Source organism: Sminthopsis crassicaudata, chromosome 6, assembly GCF_048593235.1.
Source record: "Sminthopsis crassicaudata isolate SCR6 chromosome 6, ASM4859323v1, whole genome shotgun sequence".
NCBI classification, from domain to species: domain Eukaryota; kingdom Metazoa; phylum Chordata; class Mammalia; order Dasyuromorphia; family Dasyuridae; genus Sminthopsis; species Sminthopsis crassicaudata.
This window is the reverse complement of record NC_133622.1, coordinates 17,012,330-17,034,810: the sequence shown is the minus strand read 5'-3', so window position 1 is coordinate 17,034,810 and position 22,481 is coordinate 17,012,330. Positions and strand designations below refer to the sequence as shown.

The following is a 22,481-nucleotide window of genomic DNA, read 5'->3' as shown; positions in this document are numbered from 1 at the left end:
TCATTTATTCAGCAAAGAGTTAGTAAGAATCATCTATGTAAGAAGACCTCTATTAGACACTGGGTAAATGAAAGTAAAATGAAAAATGAAAGCAAATGAAAGTAAAATGAAATGAAAGAAAAAAAAATAAATAAATATAAAAGCCTTCATTCAATGAACTTACATTCTACTGAAATTTTGCTATGAATTTTGACTAAAAAAAAAACAACAACAACAAGCTTTTGTATTCCTTTTTTGCGTTTTCTCCCTCCTTTAGCGCTTTTGCTGGAGTGACTGTCCAAAATTTCTTTAACTGGTTGTCAATGCTGGTGCTGCTGCCCATGGAGGTGATCACTGGCTACCTCTACTATCTCACCGATGCCATCGTGAAAACCTTTAATATCAAAAGCGGGGAAAATGCCCCTGACCTCCTGAAAGTCATCACAGATCCCTTCACCAAACTCATTATCCGGGTGAGCATCAAGACTCCCTCTGACTTTAATATGAGTATGAAATGGTGCCAGTGGTGGACTAGGTTCCTGTGAAAGCAGAGCTCTAAGTCTCTTCCCCCAATCTGTAGTGCTAGTTAGACATTCCTTTCCTTGCTCTGACTCCCCCATTTTATTTGAGGGAGTGGAGCTAAAGGGCTTGCTTGGCCCTCCACATTGGCAGTTGTGTTCTTCAGCACCCCCATTCTGCCATTTGGGGCCCGATCACTGTTTTGTTGGCCGCTGTGTTACCTTTTACCCTTTCATTCACTGTGATGTGCCTGTCTCCGGGAAAACCATTTTGATTCTTCCTATGCTTTGCTATTCTTCTGGCCAAAGTGGAGCTCTTTCCCAAGGGATGCCTCATGACCAAAAAGCATTTATTAATCCCCTATTGTGAACCAGGCACTGGGAGATATGATGACCAAATGTGAGCCCCTTCAAGGCTTCAAGGAGCTGATGGTACTGGGCCCCCTAGAATAGGGCAAAAGGGGGCTATCTGGCCTGATGCGGGTCAAGCTAAGATGAGACAGTCCCATGTAGAAGTGAGGTCCTCAGGGAATGAGACCAATCTGTGTCTCCCTTTTACACACATCCTGGTTTTCTCTTCTGTGCACTGGAGCCCCTAGAAGAGTAACAAATTATAGGTGACACACAGGCTAAGTCTTTTTCTCATGTCTTGCTTTTCCAGCTAGATAAAAAAGTGATAAATGAAATTGCTACAGGAAGTGAGGCAGCAAAAAACAAGAGCCTGATAAAGACTTGGTGTAAAACAGCAATATATGTGGTAAGTATCAGAAAATTATTCAAAGGAAATGGGTGGAGGAGTGGTTTTTTCCCTTAGATGTTGAGGGACTGCAAGTGCTGCTGGATTTCTATAAATTTAGTGCTCTATACCAAAGCTCTAGTCACCCTGCATAAGTTCTACCTCAGACTCTGTGGAGCAGAATGCTTCTCAAAAACAGAGCTAAAGCAAGTGATGCTCAGGGCCCCATTCCAGGGTAACAGTGCTCAGGCTGAGCGCAGCTCGGCTGACCTTCAGAAGTAACCCAGAGTCGGGACTTTAGATGCTCCATGGTCTATGGACCAAGCACAGAGACCGAAGGACTTTTCTATGCATTATGGGGAAGGTGGAGTAGAGAAGACGGGGAAAGTGGGGATTCATTGGCTAGTAGGCCATGTGCAGTAAAATCGAATTTTCCAAAATACCATTTTCAATAACAAGGTTTTTTTTTCCTTTATTGTGTCATCTAGGCATTAAGCAACGTAACCATTCCCTCAACAGAAAAATGCACCTCTCCCAGCTTCTGCTGATCCAATGATCTCATTGGACGTCCACAGTAACCCAGGGAATGAAGGCTCCATTGCTGATTTCAGATAGGCAAAGTGAGGCTGAGAGAGGCTTCCACCCCAAGTCTCCCTGGCTTTGGGTCCGATCCTGTTTGGGTCACAGCCCCCTACCAGCCAGCTCTATTCTTACAAAACTAAACAGACTGGCCCAGCTGCCTGATGCTTTCCTGCTCTTAAATTGAGGAGCCCACAGTGGTTCCTCTGATCTTTCCCATCCCTTCTCCCCAGCACTTGCTTCCTTATTTCCCGTCCCTATCCCTGATTTTCTCCCACTGTGTCTCCATGAGATCTCATCATGTTTACTCTGTTTGATTTCAGATTGCCCTGTGCCATTTCTTCTTCAACTTGTCTGGAGTTCTTCTGTGGTACCCAGTCCCGTTCATGCGCCTGCCGATCCGTCTTGCCAGGGGCCTGGGGAATATCACGGCTACCTACCGTTGGTTCGCCGTCTTCTACCTGATCATCTGCTTTTTCCTAGCCCCAGTGACAGTGCTTGGGCTTTCCCTGGCAGGCTCGACTGTGCTGGTGGGTGTAGGGGCATCCATCCTATTTCTGTTGCTGATGATCCTGGTGATTTGTGTCCTCCAAGCCCGCTGCCCTCAAGTTCTCCCTGACACGCTGCAAACCTGGGACTTCTTGCCCTTGTGGATGCGCTCCCTTAAGCCCTGGGATGGGCTGGTGTCCCTCCTGACGTGCAGCTGCTGCCGCTGCGGGCTAACCAGATGCTGCAGAAGAAGCAGAAAATGTCCAGAAGTGGATGAAGATCAGGAAAAGACAAGTAAAATCCCCCTCAGGGGCCAAGAGGGCCATGAGGAAACTGCAGTAACTATGGAATTCCAAGCCAGGTATCCAGACACAGGAGCAAAGGTAAGAAGACCAGGAAGAATGGGGGAACCCCTGCGTTATTGTGGCAGCTCAGAAGTCTTCAGTTTGCCTCATTATAGGGGAAACCACTCTTTCCATTCATTTTGCCAAGTACATACCTTTCTTCCCTCTGATTCCCTCCCACCTAATTCTAAAGTTCCTCTTGATTTCAGAGCTGGTGCTGGATCCACTGAGCCTCCTAGCTGCCATTCTTCCATTCAGGAAAAAACCCTCCTTCCAGGGAGAGCAAATAGCCAACCATCCCTTCCCCACAAGCCCTGATCCCCCCTCAGGATAACCTTGTGAAATCCCTGGGGATCTGGGCTGTGGGCACACTCTGCCCACTCAATAGACAGCAGAGAGAAATATTTGGATGTCTAATAAATAGCCTGTGCTGCTTTAATCTCAAGACCTAAAGAATCAAAAGCTGAAATTTAGTGATTAGTGAAAACTTATTAGTGAAAACTCCAATTGCCTCAGGGGAAAAAAAAAAAGAAATCTAGTGATTAAAAAAGGAGGTAGGGAGGTGCCACAGTGGATTGAATGCTAGGCCTGGAGTCGGGAAGGCAACTTCCTGAATTCAAATGTAGTTCCAACCACCAATTTTGTGACCTTGGGCAAGTCTCTTACTGCTGTTTGCCTCAGTTTCCTCATGGGTAAATTGAGCTGGAAAAGGAAACCGAACAACACCCTGCAGTAGTTTTACCACAAAACCCACACATGGGTGAAAGGACGCTCAGATCAGACAAAAAAAGACTGGGCTAAAAATTTTAAATCTCCCTTTGTGCTCCCCAGAAATGCTAGAGGATACCCCGTACCTCCTCGGCCAGCAAGAAGTAGAGCTTTATGGAGAAGAAAAAAAGCAGAGAGAACCTTTGAATGACTGGCAGAGAAAGGAAAAGTTTTGTCCCACACCGCAGGTCTCCAGGAGGAAGCAGTGCTTTCCTTTCTCCCTGCCAAACCCTGGCAGGGACGGCCCAGGACAGCTAGGGGCCGCAGAAGGAGCTCCAAACTCCAGCCAAGCTTACCTGTGGTCTGTGGGATCTGTCCAAGGTGCTGAAAGCGCCCAGACCTGCACTGCAGTGGGAGCTGGCTTCTTGGCACAGGGCAGGGCGGAGCTTGCAGCCCAGGAAGGGGCCCAAGGGCTCTAATACTCGTTCTCGGTCACCAGGGTCCCTGCTCTTTCGAATCCTTTGCCGGGCCAGAGGAGCTGGGAGCACGATTCGGCCCACTGAGAGTTGTGGATACTTCGGTGCCAGTCTCCCCGGAGGCCCAGAAACGTTCCTTCAGAAGAAGGGAATGATAAGCCAAAGGAGCTTCTTCTTCTGCTCTGGATTCATCCACCTGGAAGACCGCTTGTTATAACAGGAATGAGAAGGAGTGGGTGTGAAAGCTAGCTGGTTGGGGCCCTCTAGACACAAGCCAGTACTGTTTACCACCTGAGGCACTTGTTCTCACCTCCTAGAACCTCCCACCCACCAGCAGTGCATTTCCTCAGGTTCTCATTCATTCTCCAGAAAGAAATGCAAACTAGGGAGAAGCAGAACTGGGGGTCCAATGCATTAAAACAGCCTTCCAAACAACCCAAACAAAAACAGACTAGGACAAGAAATGCTGCACCTAGATAGCAAACTCTATCACATTGCTTGTCATCTAGGAGAGGGGAAGGGAGAAAAAGTGTAGCTCAAAATCTTATAAAATTAAATGTTGAAAAGTATGTTTACATGTTATTGGAAAAAATCAACTACTATGGGGGAGAAAGAGGCTGGAGAGGGAATCAAGAGTTGCAACAGAAGTATCTTCCCAGCCTCCATGGCACTTCTATTATATGTACTTACTCCCTACCCAACAGCTTTGCAGCTCAGAGCTGCTGCTGGCACTGCTGGCACTATCTGTGACTTCCAGGCCGATTCCTCTTTCACTTCAAGCCACCAGTCAGAAAGGACCAAACTGTCCTGGTCAGTAGTGGCTTCCCTTCTCCTCAAGGAGTTGCAGGACCAATCTATCATCTTCCAATTCTGGAGGGAATCCCTCACTGGGCCTGATCTGCACCTACTGTCTTTCCACATTATTCCTCCAGACTGGGAAATGTGAACTCCAACATTCAAATGCACAGTGGTGACATTGGCTTAATTAGTGAAGAGAATCTATCCAGCAAATTGTAGATCATACTTTGAGATTGAGGAGAGAATTTGATTGAGTGCTATTATTGTTCTATTGGAACAGAGGACTTTTAGTGTTTATCTAGTACTTGTCTTAACATTTTAATAACAATTTCAGAGAGAATTTGAGGGGGAGGAAGGATGAGTATCTGAGGTGAAGTGTCACCCAACTAATCGATCAACAACTTTTCCTTTAAACATCATCATTTCAGATGGGAAGCCATTTTTCCCCATTTAACAATCAGTTATCATTCTTTCAGCACTGTGTGTTAACTAAGTTAACTAAGGACTATAGATGTGCTATTTTCTATTCTTGCACATAATCACTAAAGTCCTTCAAAGGTCAGCTCAAAAATAGCCTTTTACTTGAAACTTTCCTTGAACTTTCTGTCTCTCTCCATCTTTCTCTCTCTTTCTCTCTCTATGTGTCTCTCTATCTGTCTGTCTGTCTTTCTCTGTCTCTCTCTGTCCCCTGCCTCCAACACTACCTCCCCCAGGCATGAATTTCTAACAAATGACAAATACTATTATTAGGAAAATCTAGGTGCTGCACTGCATATAATGCTGCACTTGGAATGAGGAAGGCTTTCAAATCTAATCTCTGACACATAATAGTTTGGGACCCTGATTTCCTCAGTTCCTTAACTATAAAATGAGCTGGAAGAGGAGATGCAAATCACTCTAGGATCTTTACAAAAAAAACCCCAGATGAAGTTATAAAGAGTTGTGCATGACTGTACAAACAACAATATCATTGGCAGAGTAAAAGTGGGCAAAAAGTGGGCAGGAACTATGAACTTGGGGGCTCCCTGTGGAATGGTAGAATAAACACTGGATCTAAAGTTAGAGCACTTGTTCCTAACTTTCTCTGTGACTTTGGAGAACAGTTATAGCTAACAGGTATACAGCATTTACTATGTTCTACATACTGTGTTAAAAACTTTAGAAACATCTCATTTGATTGTTACAAAATCCCAAATTTATTCCCATCTGATCATCCTAGAAGTTTGCTATCACTTCAGTGTATTTCACTTTGCTTGAATTTGTGGATGACTTTCCAGGTTTTTCTGAAAACATCCTGCTCATCATTTTAAATAGAGCAATAATATTCTATCAGAATCACATGACATAATTTATTCATCCATTCCCCAATTGATGGGCATCCCCTCAGTTTCCAGGTTTTTGTTCTGAGAAGAGAGCTGCTGTAAAGGGCAGGAACTTTGGGGGCATATAATTAAGGCTCAGTATGAGTGATTTAATTCTACTGCCAAGTGTCAACTTGTAGAACTATACTAAGTGCAGGTAAAGTAAATAACTTTTATCTTATCAATTCCACTGAGGTGTTAAACCTTATTTTGAATATATTTCTCTAAAGTTCTGGCTCACTACACCCCATTTCTTTTGTTTTTGAACATAGGTAGGCATGCCCTCCCTAACTTCTCAGGGAGGTGGGAACCCCCAAAATGAGAGCACAAAAAAGGTGTTAACTCAGTGGAATTGAGAAGACAATGGTTACCTAGTTTGCATGTACTTAATATTCTACAAGTTGACACTTTGTTGTAGGATTAAATCAATCCTACAAAGCCTTAAGTATATTTCTCCAAAGTTGCTGCTCTTTACAAGCTGCTGAAAATATTTTGTAGGACCTATAGATTCCTTTTCTTTCTTAAAAAATTTCATTCAGGATTCATGTGTACTAGTGCTATTGCTAGGTTAAAGGATATACATGATTTTATAGCCCTTTGGGCAAGGTTCATATTTTTAAAAAGGGGATTCTTTTTTTAAAATAATTTTTATTATATATTTTATAATGTTATCCCTTGTATTCATTTTTCCAAATTATCCCCCCCTCCCTCCACTCCCTCCCCCCGATGACAGGCAATCCCATACATTCTACATGTGCCACAACACAACCCAGATACATGTGTGAAAACACCATTTTCCTGTTGCACAACAAGCACTGGATTCCGAAGGTACATGCAACCTGGGCAGACATATTAGTGCTAACAATTTACATTCACTTCCCAGTGTTTCTTCTCTGGGTGTAGCTACCGCTGACCATCATTGATCAACTGGAAGTGAGTTGGCTCTTCTTTATGTTGAAGATTTCCACTTCCATCAGAATACATCCTCATACAGTATTGTTGTTGAAGTGTACAGTGATCTTCTGGTTCTGCTCACTTCCCTCAGCATCAGTTGATATAAGTCTCTCCAGGCCTCTCTGTATTCCTCCTGCTGGTCATTTCTTACAGAGCAATAATATTCCATAACCTTCATATACCATAAGTTACCCAACCATTCTCCAACTAATGGACATCCATTCATTTTCCAGTTTCTAGCTACAACGAAAAGAGCTGCCACAAACATTTTGGCACATATAGGACTCTTTCCGCTCTTTAGTATTTCTTTGGGATATAAGCCCAGGAGTAGCACTGCTGGGTCAAAGGGTAAACACTTTTTGGGCATAGTTCCAAATTGCTCTCCAGAATGGCTGGATTCTTTCACAACTCCACCAGCAATGTATCAGTGTCTCAGTTTTCCCACATCCCCTCCAACATTCATCATTATTTGTTCCTGTCATCTTAGCCAATCTGGCAGTTGTGTAGTGGTATCTCAGAGTTGTCTTAATTTGCATTTCTCTGATTAGTAGTGATTTGGAACACTATTTCATGTGAGTGGATATAGTTTCAATTTCTTCCTCTGAGAATTGTCTGTTCATATCCTTTGACCATTTATCAATTGGAGAATGGTTTGGTTTCCTATAAATCAGGGTCAGTTCTCTATATATTTTGGAAATGAGACCTTTGTCAGAACCTTTGTTTCTAAAAATATTTTCCCAATTTGTTACTTCCCTTCTAATCTTGTTTGCATTAGTATTGTTTGTACAGAAACTTTTTAGTTTGATGTAATCAAAATCTTCTATTTTGTGATCAATAATGATCTCTAGTTCTCCTCTGGTCATAAATTTCTTCCTCCTCCACAGGTCTAAAAAGGGGATTCTTACAGGGACAAGATGACTTATAATGTTTCCTCCAGCTCTGAAATTCTATGATTCTAGTAGTGATGTAACCCTGCTTTCTCTGATGCCTCAGTTATTTGCAGGGCTAACAGTAGGTTAGCACTTGGTAGGTGCTTGGCAAATATAGTTGAATGAATAAAGAAAGAATTAAATCTCTTTAGCACTGGCCCCAAGAAAGAAATGAAAATGTTCTCATAGTTTTATACTTGTTACCTTTAACTGATTTCAATTCAACAAAGAGTTACTTAAACATAAGTGCAAAACCCTCTATCAGACACTGGGAAAACCAAAGTAAAATGACAAATGAAAGTAAATGAAAGTAAAATGAAATGAAAGTAAAAAGGCCTTCACTCAATGAGTTTCCATTCTACTGAAATTCTGCTATGAATTTTGACTTTTAAAAAAACAAGCTTTTCTATTCCTTCACTTAAAGTAGCCACACATTTCACCACTAATTTTTCTCTAGCAGTTCTTATTCTGGGTCTGTGAATTTTTAAAATAAAATAAATTATTGGGTCAGTGCCTTTTAATGTACTTGATTTTTCTTGCAATTCTATTGGTTCTATTTTATATATTTTCAAATATTCTTGAGAAAAAGAATCCATACATTGCCCCAAAAGGTCCATAAAACACAAAATGATTAAGAATGGCTGATTCAAGGGGAAGCAAGGTGACAAAGTACAGTCAAGAGGACATGAGTTCAAATCTTATCTCAGATAATTCCTAGAATGCTAGAGGAAAAAGGAGAGAGAAGAGGAAACCAAGTAGTTGTCCAAGTAGTAGGACAGGGGCCATGCTAAGGAAGCCAAGGGCAAGTCACTTGACCCCTATTGCCCCTCAAATATCCAAAACAAACAAACAAAAAAGAATCACAATTCTAGGTAGGGTATTGTTGGAGAAAGACACTAGTCTAGAAGGCAAAAGAACACAATTCGGATATTAGCTCTGCTACATACCATGGGACCTCATGCAGTTTTTTCATCTGTGGTGCTCAGTTTCTTCAATTATAAAATCAGAGGACTGGACAAGATCTATGAAGTTCCTTCCTTCCTTTTTTTTCTTTCCTTCCTTCTTTCCATCTCTCTCTTTTTTCTTTTTCTTTTAGGAGTAAACAGGATCATCTGTAAAGCCCCTTCCTTCCTTCTCTCTCTATCTCTCCTTTTTTTCCCCTTTTTTTCCTTCATTCTTTCTCTCAACATAATTCATAAAACAATGTGTATTAAAAATAAATAAACTTTTATAAATAATGATATGTCAGAGTTTAATCACTCCAGCTTTGGCTGTCTGTTAACTAAAATGGAGATGTTTGAATTCCTGTTCATCTATAATAAAGGATAAGTCGTGATCAAAATAGTAAGGAGGAAAAAAAAAAGGAAGATACTATATCATCTCTGAAGTTCCTTTCTTCTTTATTTTCTTTCCCGTCTTCCTTCCTCCACACCAGTGAGTTATCCTATCTCACTCAAATTGGAAGTGTAACAACCACTCACTCTTCACCTGGGCCTGTTGGCCCTCCCTGGGCTGCCTGGTGGTTTCCCACGTGTGTGGAGGATCATCCTATTGATGCCAGACTTAGTGGAGACACCTGATGGGCTCATTAACTTTGTAACATCTTAGAACTTCAGGGCTCCAAGAATCCACCAGCCTCAGCTCCCTAGGAGCAAGGATTACACGTGTCAACCAACAAATACAGCTATAGTTCCTCCTCCCTCTAACAATCTAGGAGTGTTCTTCCTCCTGAGACGAGCTTGACAATTCTCTCATTTCAACTCCTTTTTGGAACTAAAAATGTCTTATTCGCTTCTTCCTTGATCACATGACATTATTTTTCATATTGAGGAAGAGAACTTCCTATTTCCTCTAAATATCAATGTCTGTGCACCTTTAAAACTACATTTAAGACGACTCATGTCAAAAATTACAGTCTTTCAGGGATATCTGATCGTGGAACTCTAAGAGAAAAAAATAGTCAAATAACCTCTGCAATTCAGTCTTTTGAATTAGTTCAAGAACAATCTGTCTTTCTGAAAATATGTCAAAGCACACCAAGTACACAGATCACATGACTAATCCAAATGGAAAAAAAGACATAGAAAGTGTAAAGGAGAGCCAAGAGGCACTAAATTTCTGTATTTATAGTATGCTTATGGACAAGTTTAAAAGATAGTACAAAAAATGAACGGGAGAAGAAAATGGCAAAGCACTCCTATATCTCTGCCAAGAAAATCCCAAATAGAGTCATGGAGAGTAGAGATACAACTGACAAAGTCACAGTAACAAAATAGGTGTTTTCTATTGTTTACCCCATAATTACATTGGGAGTTTTCTTCAAACTTTATTAGTAAAGTGGTTTATAATACTTTTTCATTGGTGGTCTGTCCTATAAAAGATTCCATATATGTTTATCAATTGTTTAAGAATATACACACGGTGCAATATTAAAGCAGCTATTTTCTTAATGCTTGAATAATTTGTATATAAAGTCATGATTTATCTTCTCTTGACCATCAGATATTGTGTTTTTTGAAATTTAGTTTTAAAGTTTTCTGAAGTTTCATTTGGCGTAATAAGTTTTCATAACATACATAATTTTGTAACCCAGAATCTTGAAATGCATATTTAGAATATGTACTATATAGTTTATCAATAAAGATGATAAAAAAGAACATATTTTACTCTATCCTACAACACAGGCTTTTCTCCTATCCTTAAAAATTATTTCTAGAAAAACTTATTTATTCAAAAACTTATTTATTCTCCCATCCTTCCTGGTCTTCTGAGCTTTCCTTCTGTGTCTGGGTGCCTGGCTTGGAATTCCATAGTTGTTTCTGCAGTTTCCTCATGTCCCTCATGGCCCCTCAGGGGGATTTTACATGACTTTTACTGATCTTCCTCCATTTCTGGACATTTCTTGTGTCTCTTGCAGCATCCGTTCAGCCTGCAGCATGACCAGCAGCTGATGATGCAATAGCAGCGGCAGCTGAACATCTGGGACCAGTTGGATCGGCAGCAGCTGCATGTCAGGAGAGACACCAGCCCATCCCAGGGCTTAAGGGAGCGCATCCACAAGGGCAAGAAGTCCCAGGTTTGCAGCGTGTCAGGGAGAACTTGAGGGCAGCGGGCTTGGAGGACACAAATCACCAGGATCACCAGCAACAGAAATAGGATGGGTGCCCCTACACCCACCAGCACAGTCCAACCTGCCAGGGAAAGCCCAAGCACTGCCACTGGGGCTAGGAAAAAGCAAATGATAAGGTAGAAGACGGCGAACCAACGGTAGGTGGCCGTGATATTCCCCAGGCCCCTGGCAAGACGGATCGGCAGGCGCATGAACGGGACTGGGTACCACAGAAGAACTCCAGACAAGTTGAAGAAGAAATGGCACAGGGCAATCTGAAACCAAACAGAGTAAACATAATGAGGTCTCATGGAGACACACTGGGAGCCAATCAGGGAGAGGGAAGGGAAATAAGGAAGCAGGGGGTGAGGAGAAGGGATGGGAAAGATCAGAAGCTCCAGAGAAATTATCCATGACTATTTACACTGTGGGCTCATCAATTTTAAGAGCCAGGAGGGAAAGCAGCAGGCAGCTGGGCCAGTCTGTTTAGTTTTGTAAGAATAGAGCTGGCTGGTAGGGGGCTGTGACCCAAACAGGATCGGACCCAAAGCCAGGGAGACTTGGGGTGGAAGCCTCTCTCAGCCTCACTTTGCTCATCTGAAATCAGCAATAGAGCCTTCAAACCCTGGGTTACTGTCGACGTCCAATGAGATCATGTTGTCAAGAGCTTGGGAACCTTTCATGCACCCTACAAGTAAGAGCCCTATTGTGATCTTGAGGAAAGAACAAGTCTTCTAAATAGCAGTCTGAAGATCTAGCTATAACCTAAGTCAACAAGTACTGATTAAGTGCCTCTTGGATGCAAAGCACCATGTACGGAAAAACTCCTGCCCAAATGAGCTTATGTTCCTATATGCATGTCCTTGACCTTCAGTGAAACCCTTCTGCTATTTACAAAAGTAGAACCAGATGACCTCAAAGAGCCTTCCAACCTTTAAAACCTCTGAAAATGCGCCTTTTTGCAAAGGACCATACAGCAAGGAGCAAAATGCAATGAAGAGCTTGAGTCCCAGTTTACAAACCAAACAAAGATGACAATTTAAACCACTTTTGCTGAGTTCCAAAAGAGTGATTTCAAAAACAATTTAGATAATTAAAAAGAATTAACTACCAGTGAGTTAAAAAGCAATGAATTTAATTTTAAAAATATTGCATTTCAGAACCAATGAGACTTATTATACTTATTTTCAAAATCAGTTTTGGACTTCTTTCTTTTACAAAATCAATTCTATTGTCTTATGATGCTTTGACTCTACTCCTCCTCTTGCCATCCCTCTATTTCCTTGTCACTTTCTCCTATCCAAATATCCCCTGGTCTTCTGCACACCAACAGGTGCCACTGGCCTTCCTTCCCAGGAGAGGAGGGGAGAAGGGGAGACAGCTACCTGTAAAAGCAATATTCACCCTGGAGAATGCTAAGGGGACCTGCCCTGTCTGGGCTGCAAAGCTCCACCTTGACCCCTCTCTCCCATGGGTTTTCATGGGATCACTCCCTGCGTCCTTCTGCAGGCTCTCTTTTGTGTTCAAACCCTCCTATTGATTCCTAAATACATCACCAGATTTTCATTTTTCATGACCTGCAAAACAATGCTGCCTTTCCTCTGGTAAATACAATTTGGATAATGGAGGACAAGTCACTTAATCTCAATTTTCTAATTTACAAAACCAGGGGAAGATGGAAAGGATCATTTCTGAAAGCTCTTCCATCTCCAGATCTATGCATCCTCCATGTACATTGTACCTAAATCAAAGCTCCAGTGCAGTCGTACCTTTAAATCTGACACCTGTTGCCTTTCTGATCCATGAAGGAGAAAACTAAAATCTTTGCCTCACCTTTCAGGTCCCTCTAGAAGCTGATCTCACCTGGCTTATTTAGCATCACCTCCAGCTGCTTAAAGGAGACAGCATCTAACAATCCTATCTTCATCGTTCATACTATCACCATCCCTGCCATCATCACCACTCCAGGTACACTGGAATCTAAAAAGACGCTCTCTCACTTGCCATATTCCCGGGACCTTTGTTCCCCACCTTCCTCCTCTCAGAATGCCTTTCCTCCAGCTTTCTGCCCGAATGGATGCTCAGAATCCCCCAAAGCTTCTCTCTCCCAGGAAACCAAAGGTCGCCTCTCCCTCCCCTGCACAAAAAGCTTGGATCTATACCAGTCACCTAGCAAGTAACAGCTGAGATTCAAACTCATGTCTTCAGACGTTATTTCCACCTTTTCTGACTCAGAGGAGGGCAAAGAGGGGAAGTTATCCATACCAATCTATGTGGGGCACAGGGGACTGGTCGCAGATGGGGGTGAAACTTCACCATCCTCATTTGTTTATTAAGACACAAGCTGTAGATATCTGGTCATTATTTAGGAAACTCAGCTCCTGAGAACAAGAGCAAGGGATGGTTCTCTAGCCCCCAAGTCACTGTTCAGAGGCAGCTGAGACCTTGGCAGCAACCAGCGACCCTTTGGGATATGGAGGATCTTTCAAAAAAGAAACCCGGGTGCTTATGGGAAGGATGGAATGGGAAACTTAGGAAAGAACAGAACGTCCCAACTGTGCATTCTGACCTGGAGGGAACCTGCCAAAGTGCTTCCAGGGCTGGCCAGAGCAGCCAGGATGGCCGTGGTGGTGGTGCCGATGTTGGAGCCCAGGGTCAGGGGGTACGCTCTCTCCAGGCTGATCACTCCGATGCCTAAGGGGGGGAAACACACAGGTTCAGTCCTGGTTGGGAATGACTCAGCATGGCAAGACCAACTGTGAAAATGGAGACATGGACATGGGGAGGAAGGGAGGACTCACCAACCAGAGGAGTGATGGCAGACGTGAACACAGAGCTGCTCTGCACCAGAAATGTAATCCCAGCTCCAACAAGAATGGCGAGGTAGCCTGTCAGCCAGGCAAAAGGAAAAGGAAAATCTGGGGGAAAGAAGAAAAGGCTGAGTTTGTCCACTTATCCTGATAAATCTCTATTTCATCCTTACCAAAAGAAATTCTGGTAGATTTTATCCTCATGCTAACAGAGGAGGAAAGTGGGGTAAACAGAAGACAAGTGACTTACTTGTAGGATTTGAATTCATATTCCTTTCTCTAGGCCCTCTGTGCTATCTCTTACAGTCAGCCCATTCCTTCTTGCCTAATAACTGCTCTTTAATTTTATTAATAACTTTGATGATTTTTAGGATTTTAATGAGAACATCTGATTATTTTGGGTGGCCAGAGAGGGCCACCACAGCCCTGCTCTGCCCGCTTGATTCCTTTTCCTTGGACATTCTTCTTCTGTGTTTGTGTATAAGGTAGGAGGGAGATGGAGCAGCTTGGGACAATGATCCCTGGCCAACTACTGAGGACAGTGACATTTCTAGAGCCCTTTTGTATTTACAATGACCTTAGCGATGATTTCTTTATTTACAAATTCATTTTATCAGAACATAGAATCTTTAAACTTAGAGACAGAAAAAGTAGAGGACCAGAGGAAGGCCCAGGAAGGGAGGAATTCTACCTGTATTGATGGTCTTCTTAATCACCGAAGCAATTTGTCCCTTGAGCATGGAGTTCAGGACCTTGACAATCAGGATCAAACAGGTGCACAGGACCAGCAAGGAGAGGGCCAGAAGAATGAGTCCAATGGTCAGGTCAGAGAGACTGACATCCACAAATGCGTGTTTGCCTGTGGGAACCAGAGCAGCCACCCGTCATCATCTCTCTCTTCTTCATCACTTAACCCAGATACAGAGCGTTCTATAGAGCACAAGCTCTTACAGAAAGTGGTTGTAATTCACAGGTTTATATAATTCCCCCAAAAAGATCTCAGGAGATATTGAAATTAAATACAAATAACATTTAACCCTGGTCCCACACAGATTTTATAAAAAGCCATTTTGGAGTCCTAAAAAGACTAAAAACGTGAGGGCATGAGGGTTAACTGAAAGATTTCCTACTCACACTTTGCAATATTCTGTTTATATGTTGTATTCATGAGGGTCCAGGTCATGTTCCCATTGGTCCAGCAGAAGCTGGGAGAGGTACAGTTTTCTGGTGAGGGAACAGTAACGTTGCTTAATGCCTAGATGACACAATAAAGGAAAAAAAGCTTGTTATTGAAAATGGTATTTTGGCAAATTCGATTTTACTGCGCTGAAGACATGCCCCATTGGCCAATGAATCCCCACTTTCCCCCTCTTCTCTACCCCACCTTCCCCATAATCCTTAGAAAAGGCCTTCAGCCTTTGTGTTTCATCCATGGACTATGTTCTAAACCTCCAGACTCTGGGTTACTTCTGAAGGTCATCTGGGCTGCACTCAGCCTGAGCACTGTTACCCTGGAATGGGGACCTGAGCATCACTTGTTTTAGCTCTGTCTTAGAGAAGCATTCTGCCCCATAGAGTCTGAAGAAGAACTAAGACAGGGTGACTAGAGCTTTGTTATAGGGCACTAAATTTATAGAAAACCAATAACACTTGCTGTCTCTCAATATCACAGGGGAAAACCAAGGATTCTCACTCTTCCACCTATTTCCTTTGAGTAATTTTCTAATACTTACCACATATTTTGCCGTTTTACACCAAGTCTTTATCAGGCTCTTGTTTTTTGCTGCCTCATTTCCCATAGCAATTTCATTTATCACTTTTTTATCCAGCTGGAAAAGCAACAGACATGAGGAAAGGGTTAGCATGTTCCTCACCTATAATTTGTGACTGAAAAGTTACTCTCCTAGGGGCTCCAGTGCACAGAAGAGAAAACCAGGATGTGTGTAAAAGGGAGACACAGATTGGTCTCATTCCCTGAGGACCTCACTTCTACATGGGACTGTCTCATCTTAGCTTAACCAGCATCAGGCCAGATAGACCCTTTTGCCCTATTCTGGGGGGCCAGTACCATCAGCTCCTTGAAGCCTTGAAGGGGCTCGCATTTGGTCATCATATCTCCCAGTGCCTGGTTCACAATAGGGGATTAAAAAATGCTTTTTGGTCATGAGGCATCCCTTGGGAAAGAGCTCCACTTTGGCCAGAAGAATAGCAAAGCTTAGGAAAAATCAAAATGGTTTTCCCGGAGACAGGCACATCACAGTGAATGAAAGGGTAAAAGGTAACACAGCGGCCAACACAACAGTCATCGGGACACAAATGGCAGAATGGGGGTGCTGAAGAACACAACTGCCAATGTGGAGGGCCAAGCAAGCCTTTTAGCTCCACTCCCTCAAATAAAATGGGGGAGTCAGAGCAAGGAAAGGCATGTCTAACTAACACTACAGATTGGGGGAAGAGACTTAGAGCTCTGCTTTCACAGGAACCTAGTCCACCACTGGCACCATTTCATTCTCATATTAAAATCAGAGGGAGTCTCGATGCTCACCCGGATAATGAGTTTTGTGAGGGGATCTGTGATGACTTTCAGGAGGTCAGGGGCATTTTCCCCGCTCTTGATATTAAAGGTTTTCACGATGGCATCGGTGAGTTGGTAGAGGTAGCCAGTGATCACCTCCATGGGCAGCAGCACCACCACTGACAACCAGTTAAAGAAATCGTGGACAGTCGCTCCAGCAAAAGCCCTAAATAAAGCAGGGAGAAAACGCAAAGCAATTAATGTGATGATATTGTCTTCTCACTCTCATTGAGAACCTACTATGTGCAGAATCAGAAAACATGATATGAACATAATGAGAGATTTGCTGGAAAGTTAGGAAGATCTGTTTCAGGTCTCCTAGAGGTAGGACCATGAGCAAGTCACTTAATTCTTTCAGTTACCCAACCCACTGCTAGAGCTGCTCAAACAGCTTCAACACTGGTGGGTTTCCACAGTGGAAATTTCCCACCATATTGGGAGGGGGAGTCAAAAAATAGACTTTGATCTGTACCCAGAGTTTACCAGTTCATTTTCTGGCCATGGACAGCATTTTTCATCATGAGTCCTTTGGCACTGTCCAACGGGGACATTATCTTGAATCATTGTATTGATCACAGTACCAAAGTCTTTCATGGTTAATTATCCTTACAGCATCGCTATTACTTTGCACAATCATGTCCCAGTTCCCAGTTCACTTTTTTTTTCCACTCTGAAATTATACCCCCCCCATCCTTTCTTATGGCACAATAGCATTCCATCACAATCATATGCCATAAGGAATGTATGAGGCCAGATTTTAACTTTTCTTCCTAATCCTATAGTATAGCAGCAAAATGAAATCATCTACCAAATTATTATTTAGAACTCATTTGAATTATTTGAAGTGCTCTGAGTAGTTATTCCACACTCTGAAAGAACCATTGGAAGAGCAAGATGAGTATCTAGACAGAGTAAAGATTCTCACCTGTATAAAATATAATTACAGCAGTGATTTTAAAAAATTATGACTAGCAAATAAAGCTTCGTACCTTTGGAACTCATTTCTGTCTCCAGCCTGCATGAGGGCCACGATGGTATTGGTCACTGAAGTCCCAATATTGGCTCCCATGATGATGGGAATGGCTGCCTTTACTGTCAGCACTGTCAAAGGAAAAAGGTAATTGAAAAAAAAATTAGGGAAATTCACAGGGAAAAAGCTTCAACAAGCTAAGGAATCAGCTTAATAAAAAGTTAGGGAAGCTATGAAGTCCAACCATGACCAAGAAAGAGGAATCCTTTCTACAACGTCTCCAACCAGTCAGTCACCCAGTCTTTGCTTGGATATCTGTGTGGTGAAGAACAACTCCCTATAGCTGCAACCAGGTGCCCACAACTCTAAGTGGGGCAGGGCAACTGGACCTTTACCCATAGAGAGCAAACTAGACCACTGGCAGATATGTTGGGCTGAGTGGAAATTGCTCTGATGGTGGTTGTAGCAACAGCTCTGTCCCAAGCTTGGAAGGATGGAAAATCGGGGAGATGATGACTCCAGGGCACAAAAGGAACAATTTCACAGTTCTAAAATTTGGATTGAAATTCTTTCAAGAGATCCAGGTTGGACTAGGCACTGGGGCAGTGGGGGAGAGGGGACCCTGCTGACTTACATGAAGAGGATACCAGGCTGACAACAATGGATGTAGAGGTGCTGGAACTCTGCACCAGGACTGTCACCAGCACGCCAATCATCAAGCCAGCCACAGGGTTGTTCAATACTGAACCATCTTGGAAAATCTTCCCAGCCATTTTTCCTGCAAAGATAAAGGAAAGTTTTAAATTATACATGGTTATTTTAGGGACTTCTGGGCCACAGACCTAAGTTAGAGGCCCCTGTGTGGGAAGGAGGAGTGAAGAAGAGTCACTGGCTGCTGAGGAAGGCAATGTGGCAGAGGACAGTGAGGGATGAGTTTGCTTAGAGCAGGACTTGACACATAAATGATCTAGAAATGCTTATTCCCTGTCCCAATATGGTTTATTTAAACTATATCCATTATAAGATTTGGAATTCTTTTCTTGGACATGTTATGTCCTCACAGTAAACTTCCTGAGATCAGAAATGGGTCTTGCATTTCCATTATATGCTCCCATTCCTGCCCCAGGACATAGTAGTAATATTGCCAACTCATGGAATAGAGAATAAAATCAATTGTTTAGATGGTTGCATTAAACAAAATCAAATTGACCATCTCCAATAATTTTCAACAATTCAGAAAACATAATAAGCAGGTTAGAGATTCTCTTTCTCTAGACAGACAGAGAGAGAGAGAGAGAGAGAGAGAGAGAGAGAGAGAGAGAGAGAGAGAGAGAGAGAGAGAGAGAGAGAGAGAGCAGGATTTTTGCATTCAAACATTCAAGCACCTTTTGTTTTTGTTTTTAGTTTGAATGGGAAGAATCTGGGGAGATAATAGAGGGAAGGGTGGTCAAAGGCAGAATTGGACAAAAATGACCTCCGTTTTTCTCTTTGCTTTCCTGGGGCAAATTCGATTCTTACTTTACCCAACTGAAATCACTTCTGTGGCCAACACAACTTCTAACATCCACATATGCATCTAACACAGATGCTACAGATGCCAGTCTCTGAAACCAAGCTTATATTTCAGACATGAATAGAGATAGAGGGTCGCCCTCAACACAACTTTTATCTGATGACCTAAGGTGCCCTAAGGTTCCTGATAGTTAGCAGATTCTTCCACAAAAATTTTTCATTCCTATACCCTAAAGTGTCTTTTTCCAAAGACTAGAGTGTGAGTAGGGAAGAGGGAAGAGAGAAGGGCAGAAAGAATGGAGAAGCATCCATGTCTCTGGAGTGCATGAAAAATGAGACATCTTGGCCAGGAAGAGTTTAAGAAAGGGGAGATTACTTGCGTTGCGTTGGCCAGTTGCTACATGCTAAAGCAAAATCAAAAGCCACGCAGAAACTTTTGATCTGTGCTGATATCGTTTCTCATACCTCCAACCAGTTGGAAAGCGCTGCTGAGAACATCCAAGGAACATACAAAGAAGTAGAGAAATCCCAGGAGGAGGATCCCTTTTCCGAACTCTCTGAAGACAGCAATTATTTTCCCTGTGGTGTCTCTCTCTGCAAAAACAAAGAGGAAGTGAATAAGCTTTTATTCAACACCTACTATATGCCAGCCCCTTGCTAAGGGCTATACAAATATTGCTTTGTTTATTGTATTCATGTATGTATAGCTTGCTCTTGTGTAGGTGCACACACACAGAGGATCTTGCATTTTCTGGAATCCTGTCCCATCTCTTTCTGGCCAGGAAAAGGCAGGCTGGGGTTTTCCTTTTGTAAAGAAGTTTTTGGCCCGCAAATGTTCCCCATGATGCTAGCCACCCTTAGGAGGTTCAGCTCTAAGCTGCTATTAGTCCTGCCCCAGTTCTTCTCTATAGCCCAACAATGCTACCTGCCTCATCTTCCTGAATTAAAATCAAATCTCACATGCTTACTAAGAGTATGACCCTGGGCAAGTCAATTCTTTCTTAGCTCATTTCCTTATCTATAAACAGGGTCACTACAAAAAAGGGTAAAGCATTCTAGGCTCTCAGTAAAGAGAACTGAAAAATAACAGAAGGGGAGCTGGTGTTACCTGGACACTTGATCCCTGAGTCCCTAAAGTCAGGAATATCCTGTTGATTTTGCTCCATCACTGGCTCTTCCACCATTGGCTCTTCCATCACTGGCTCTTCCATCAATGCAATTTCACAAAAAGATGACAGAAGATCTATCTTACTTATAGGATAATGGGCATTATCTGCCAAAGAAAGTAAAAAAACCATCAGGAATAAGGTCTATTTCCCCAGGGGAGGAGTGGAAGATGGCAATGTCATGAGAGAACAGTACTCACTGCTAGGGCTTCCTTTATCTAACTTTATGTTTTCCAGATATAGTGGATCTTCAGTGCTCTTCTTAGCATCACAGTGGGAGTTTTCCAATTGAGATAGAGGTGGAGTTGCCATGGTCTGAATTACTAAAATTTAAAACAAAATATGCACCGACTGGATTTTGCATCAGGACAATTAGTCACACAACAATAGCACCAACAAAACAAAAATATAAAATGTTCTAAAACTCATTAAAAACAAACAAACAAAGGGTGAACTCATGGGGCCATTTTATAAATTGAAAACTTTTACTTTCATCCATACATCCGGCTTTGCTACTAAATCATATCCCTTCTCCCTGCATTCATTCTTTCTCTCCTCCTGCCTCAACTTCATAATAAATCACTTTTTTTTTGAGGCTTGCCCAGAGTCACACAGCTAGTAAGTGTTAAGTGTCTGAGGCCACATTTGAACTCAGGTACTCCTGAATTCAAGGCTGGTGCTCTATCCACTGTGCCACCTAGCTGCCCCTTCATAATAAATCACTACTTCTGGTCTTAGTCATTGCCCTCCTGGATTTCTCTACTCTTCCTCATTAATATCTAAATTATAGGTGTCACATTCAAATGTCCTGTTACAGATGAGGGAACTGAGGCTGCTCAAGGAGTCCCAATGACTTCCAGATGGAAAATAGCAGATCTTCTGCCTCCACATCCAGTCCCATTCCAACTCCTAACTTCTACTCCCTCTGGCCATCCTTGTCATCAACACTGCATTAAAATTTTGGATCACTTTCTCTATTATAATTAACCTATTGCCCTCACCTCCTGAAGGTTGCAGCTTCTGCACCCAAGGGGATTAACCCTTCCCATGTGCCTATTCCCCTATAAAAACTGCCCATATGCCTGATAATTGGCCCACATGATTGCCCCACAGCTACTGAAAAGTGATAGCTCTATGACTCCATTTTATTTTCGTGCTGAGGCAATTGGGACTAAAGGACTTGCCCAGGGTCACACAGGTAGGAAGTGTTAAGTGTCTGAGGTCATATTTGAACTCAGATAGTCTTGATTTCAGGGCTGGTGCTCGGATCCACTGAGTCTCCTAGCTGCCATTCTTCCATTCAGAAAAAAAAACCCTCCTTCCAGGGAGAGCAAATAGCCAACCATCCCTTCCCCACAAGCACTGATCTCCCCTCAAGATAACCTTGTGAAATCCCTGGGGATCTGGGCTGTGGGCACACGATGCCCACTCAATAGACAGCAGAGAGAAATATGTGGATGTCTAATAAATAGCCTGTGCTTCTTTAATCTCAAGACCTAAAGAATCAAAAGCTGAAATTTAGTGATTAGTGAAAACTGATTAGTGAAAACCCCAATTGCCTCAGGGGAAAAAAAAGAAATCTGGTGATTAAAAAAGGAGGTAGGGAGGTGCCACAGTGGATTGAATGCTAGGCCTGGAGTCAGGAAGGCAACTTCCTGAATTCAAATGTAGTTCCAACCACCAGCTTTGTGACCTTGGGCAAGTCACTTAATGCTGTTTGCCTCAGTTTCCTTGTCGGTAAATTGAGCTGGAAAAGGAAACCGAACACGACCCTGCAGTAGTTGTACCATAAAACCCACAGATGGATGAAAGAAAGCTCACATCAGACAGAAAACGACTGGGCTAAAATTTTTAAACCTCCCTTTGTGCTCCCCAGAAATACCAGAGGATACCCCGTACCTCCTCGGACTGAAAGAAATAGAGCTTTATGGAGAAGAAAAAAGTAGAGAGAAACTTTGGATGACTGTTAGAGAAAGGAAAAGCTTTATCCCGCACCGCAGGTCTCAAGGAGGAAGCAGTGCTTTCCTTTCTCCCAGTCGAACGCCGGGAGGGACGGCCCAGGCTGCCTAGGGGCAGCGGAAGGAGCGCCAAACTCGCCCGAATCTTACCGGTGGTTTGAGGGGGATCTCTGTCCAAGGTGCTTAAAGCGGCCACGACGTGTGCTGGGACGGGAGCAGGGTCCCTTCTCTTTCCAATCCTTAGCCGACCAGAGGAGCCAGGAGTCCGATTTGGCCCCCTGAGAGTTGTGGAGACCTCGGTGCCAGTCTCCCCGGAGGCCCAGGAACGTTCCTTCAGAAGAAGGGAAGGCGACGCCAAAGGAGCTTCGTCTTCTGCTCTGGCTTCATCCACCTGGAGGACCGCTTTTTATAGCACTACTGAGAAGGAGTGGGTGGGAAGCCTGGCTGATTGGGGCCCTGTTTGGGGCCGACACCGTTTACCTCCTCAAACACAAGTTCTCACTTCCTAGA

The 22,481-nt window shown here is 43.0% G+C and overlaps 1 protein-coding gene and 1 long non-coding RNA gene across 2 annotated transcripts in view; both read right to left on the bottom strand.

Moving 5' to 3' along the window:
- The window catches only part of LOC141545633 (uncharacterized), a 37,415-nt gene that overhangs the window by 6,835 nt on the left and 8,099 nt on the right, over positions 1 to 22,481 (bottom strand). The window lies entirely within an intron of this gene.
- On the bottom strand, positions 3,482 to 20,114 carry LOC141546186 (sodium-dependent phosphate transport protein 2B-like). The gene is made up of 13 exons (XM_074273818.1): positions 19,956 to 20,114; positions 19,313 to 19,441; positions 17,970 to 18,113; positions 17,355 to 17,466; positions 16,336 to 16,531; positions 15,524 to 15,619; positions 14,925 to 15,045; positions 14,482 to 14,649; positions 13,782 to 13,898; positions 13,550 to 13,674; positions 10,747 to 11,255; positions 3,710 to 3,965; positions 3,482 to 3,523 (listed from the first exon to the last, which is right to left on the bottom strand). The coding sequence occupies exons 1-13, from the start codon at positions 20,056 to 20,058 to the stop codon at positions 3,482 to 3,484; spliced, it is 2,118 nt and encodes a 705-aa protein (XP_074129919.1). The 5' UTR covers positions 20,059 to 20,114.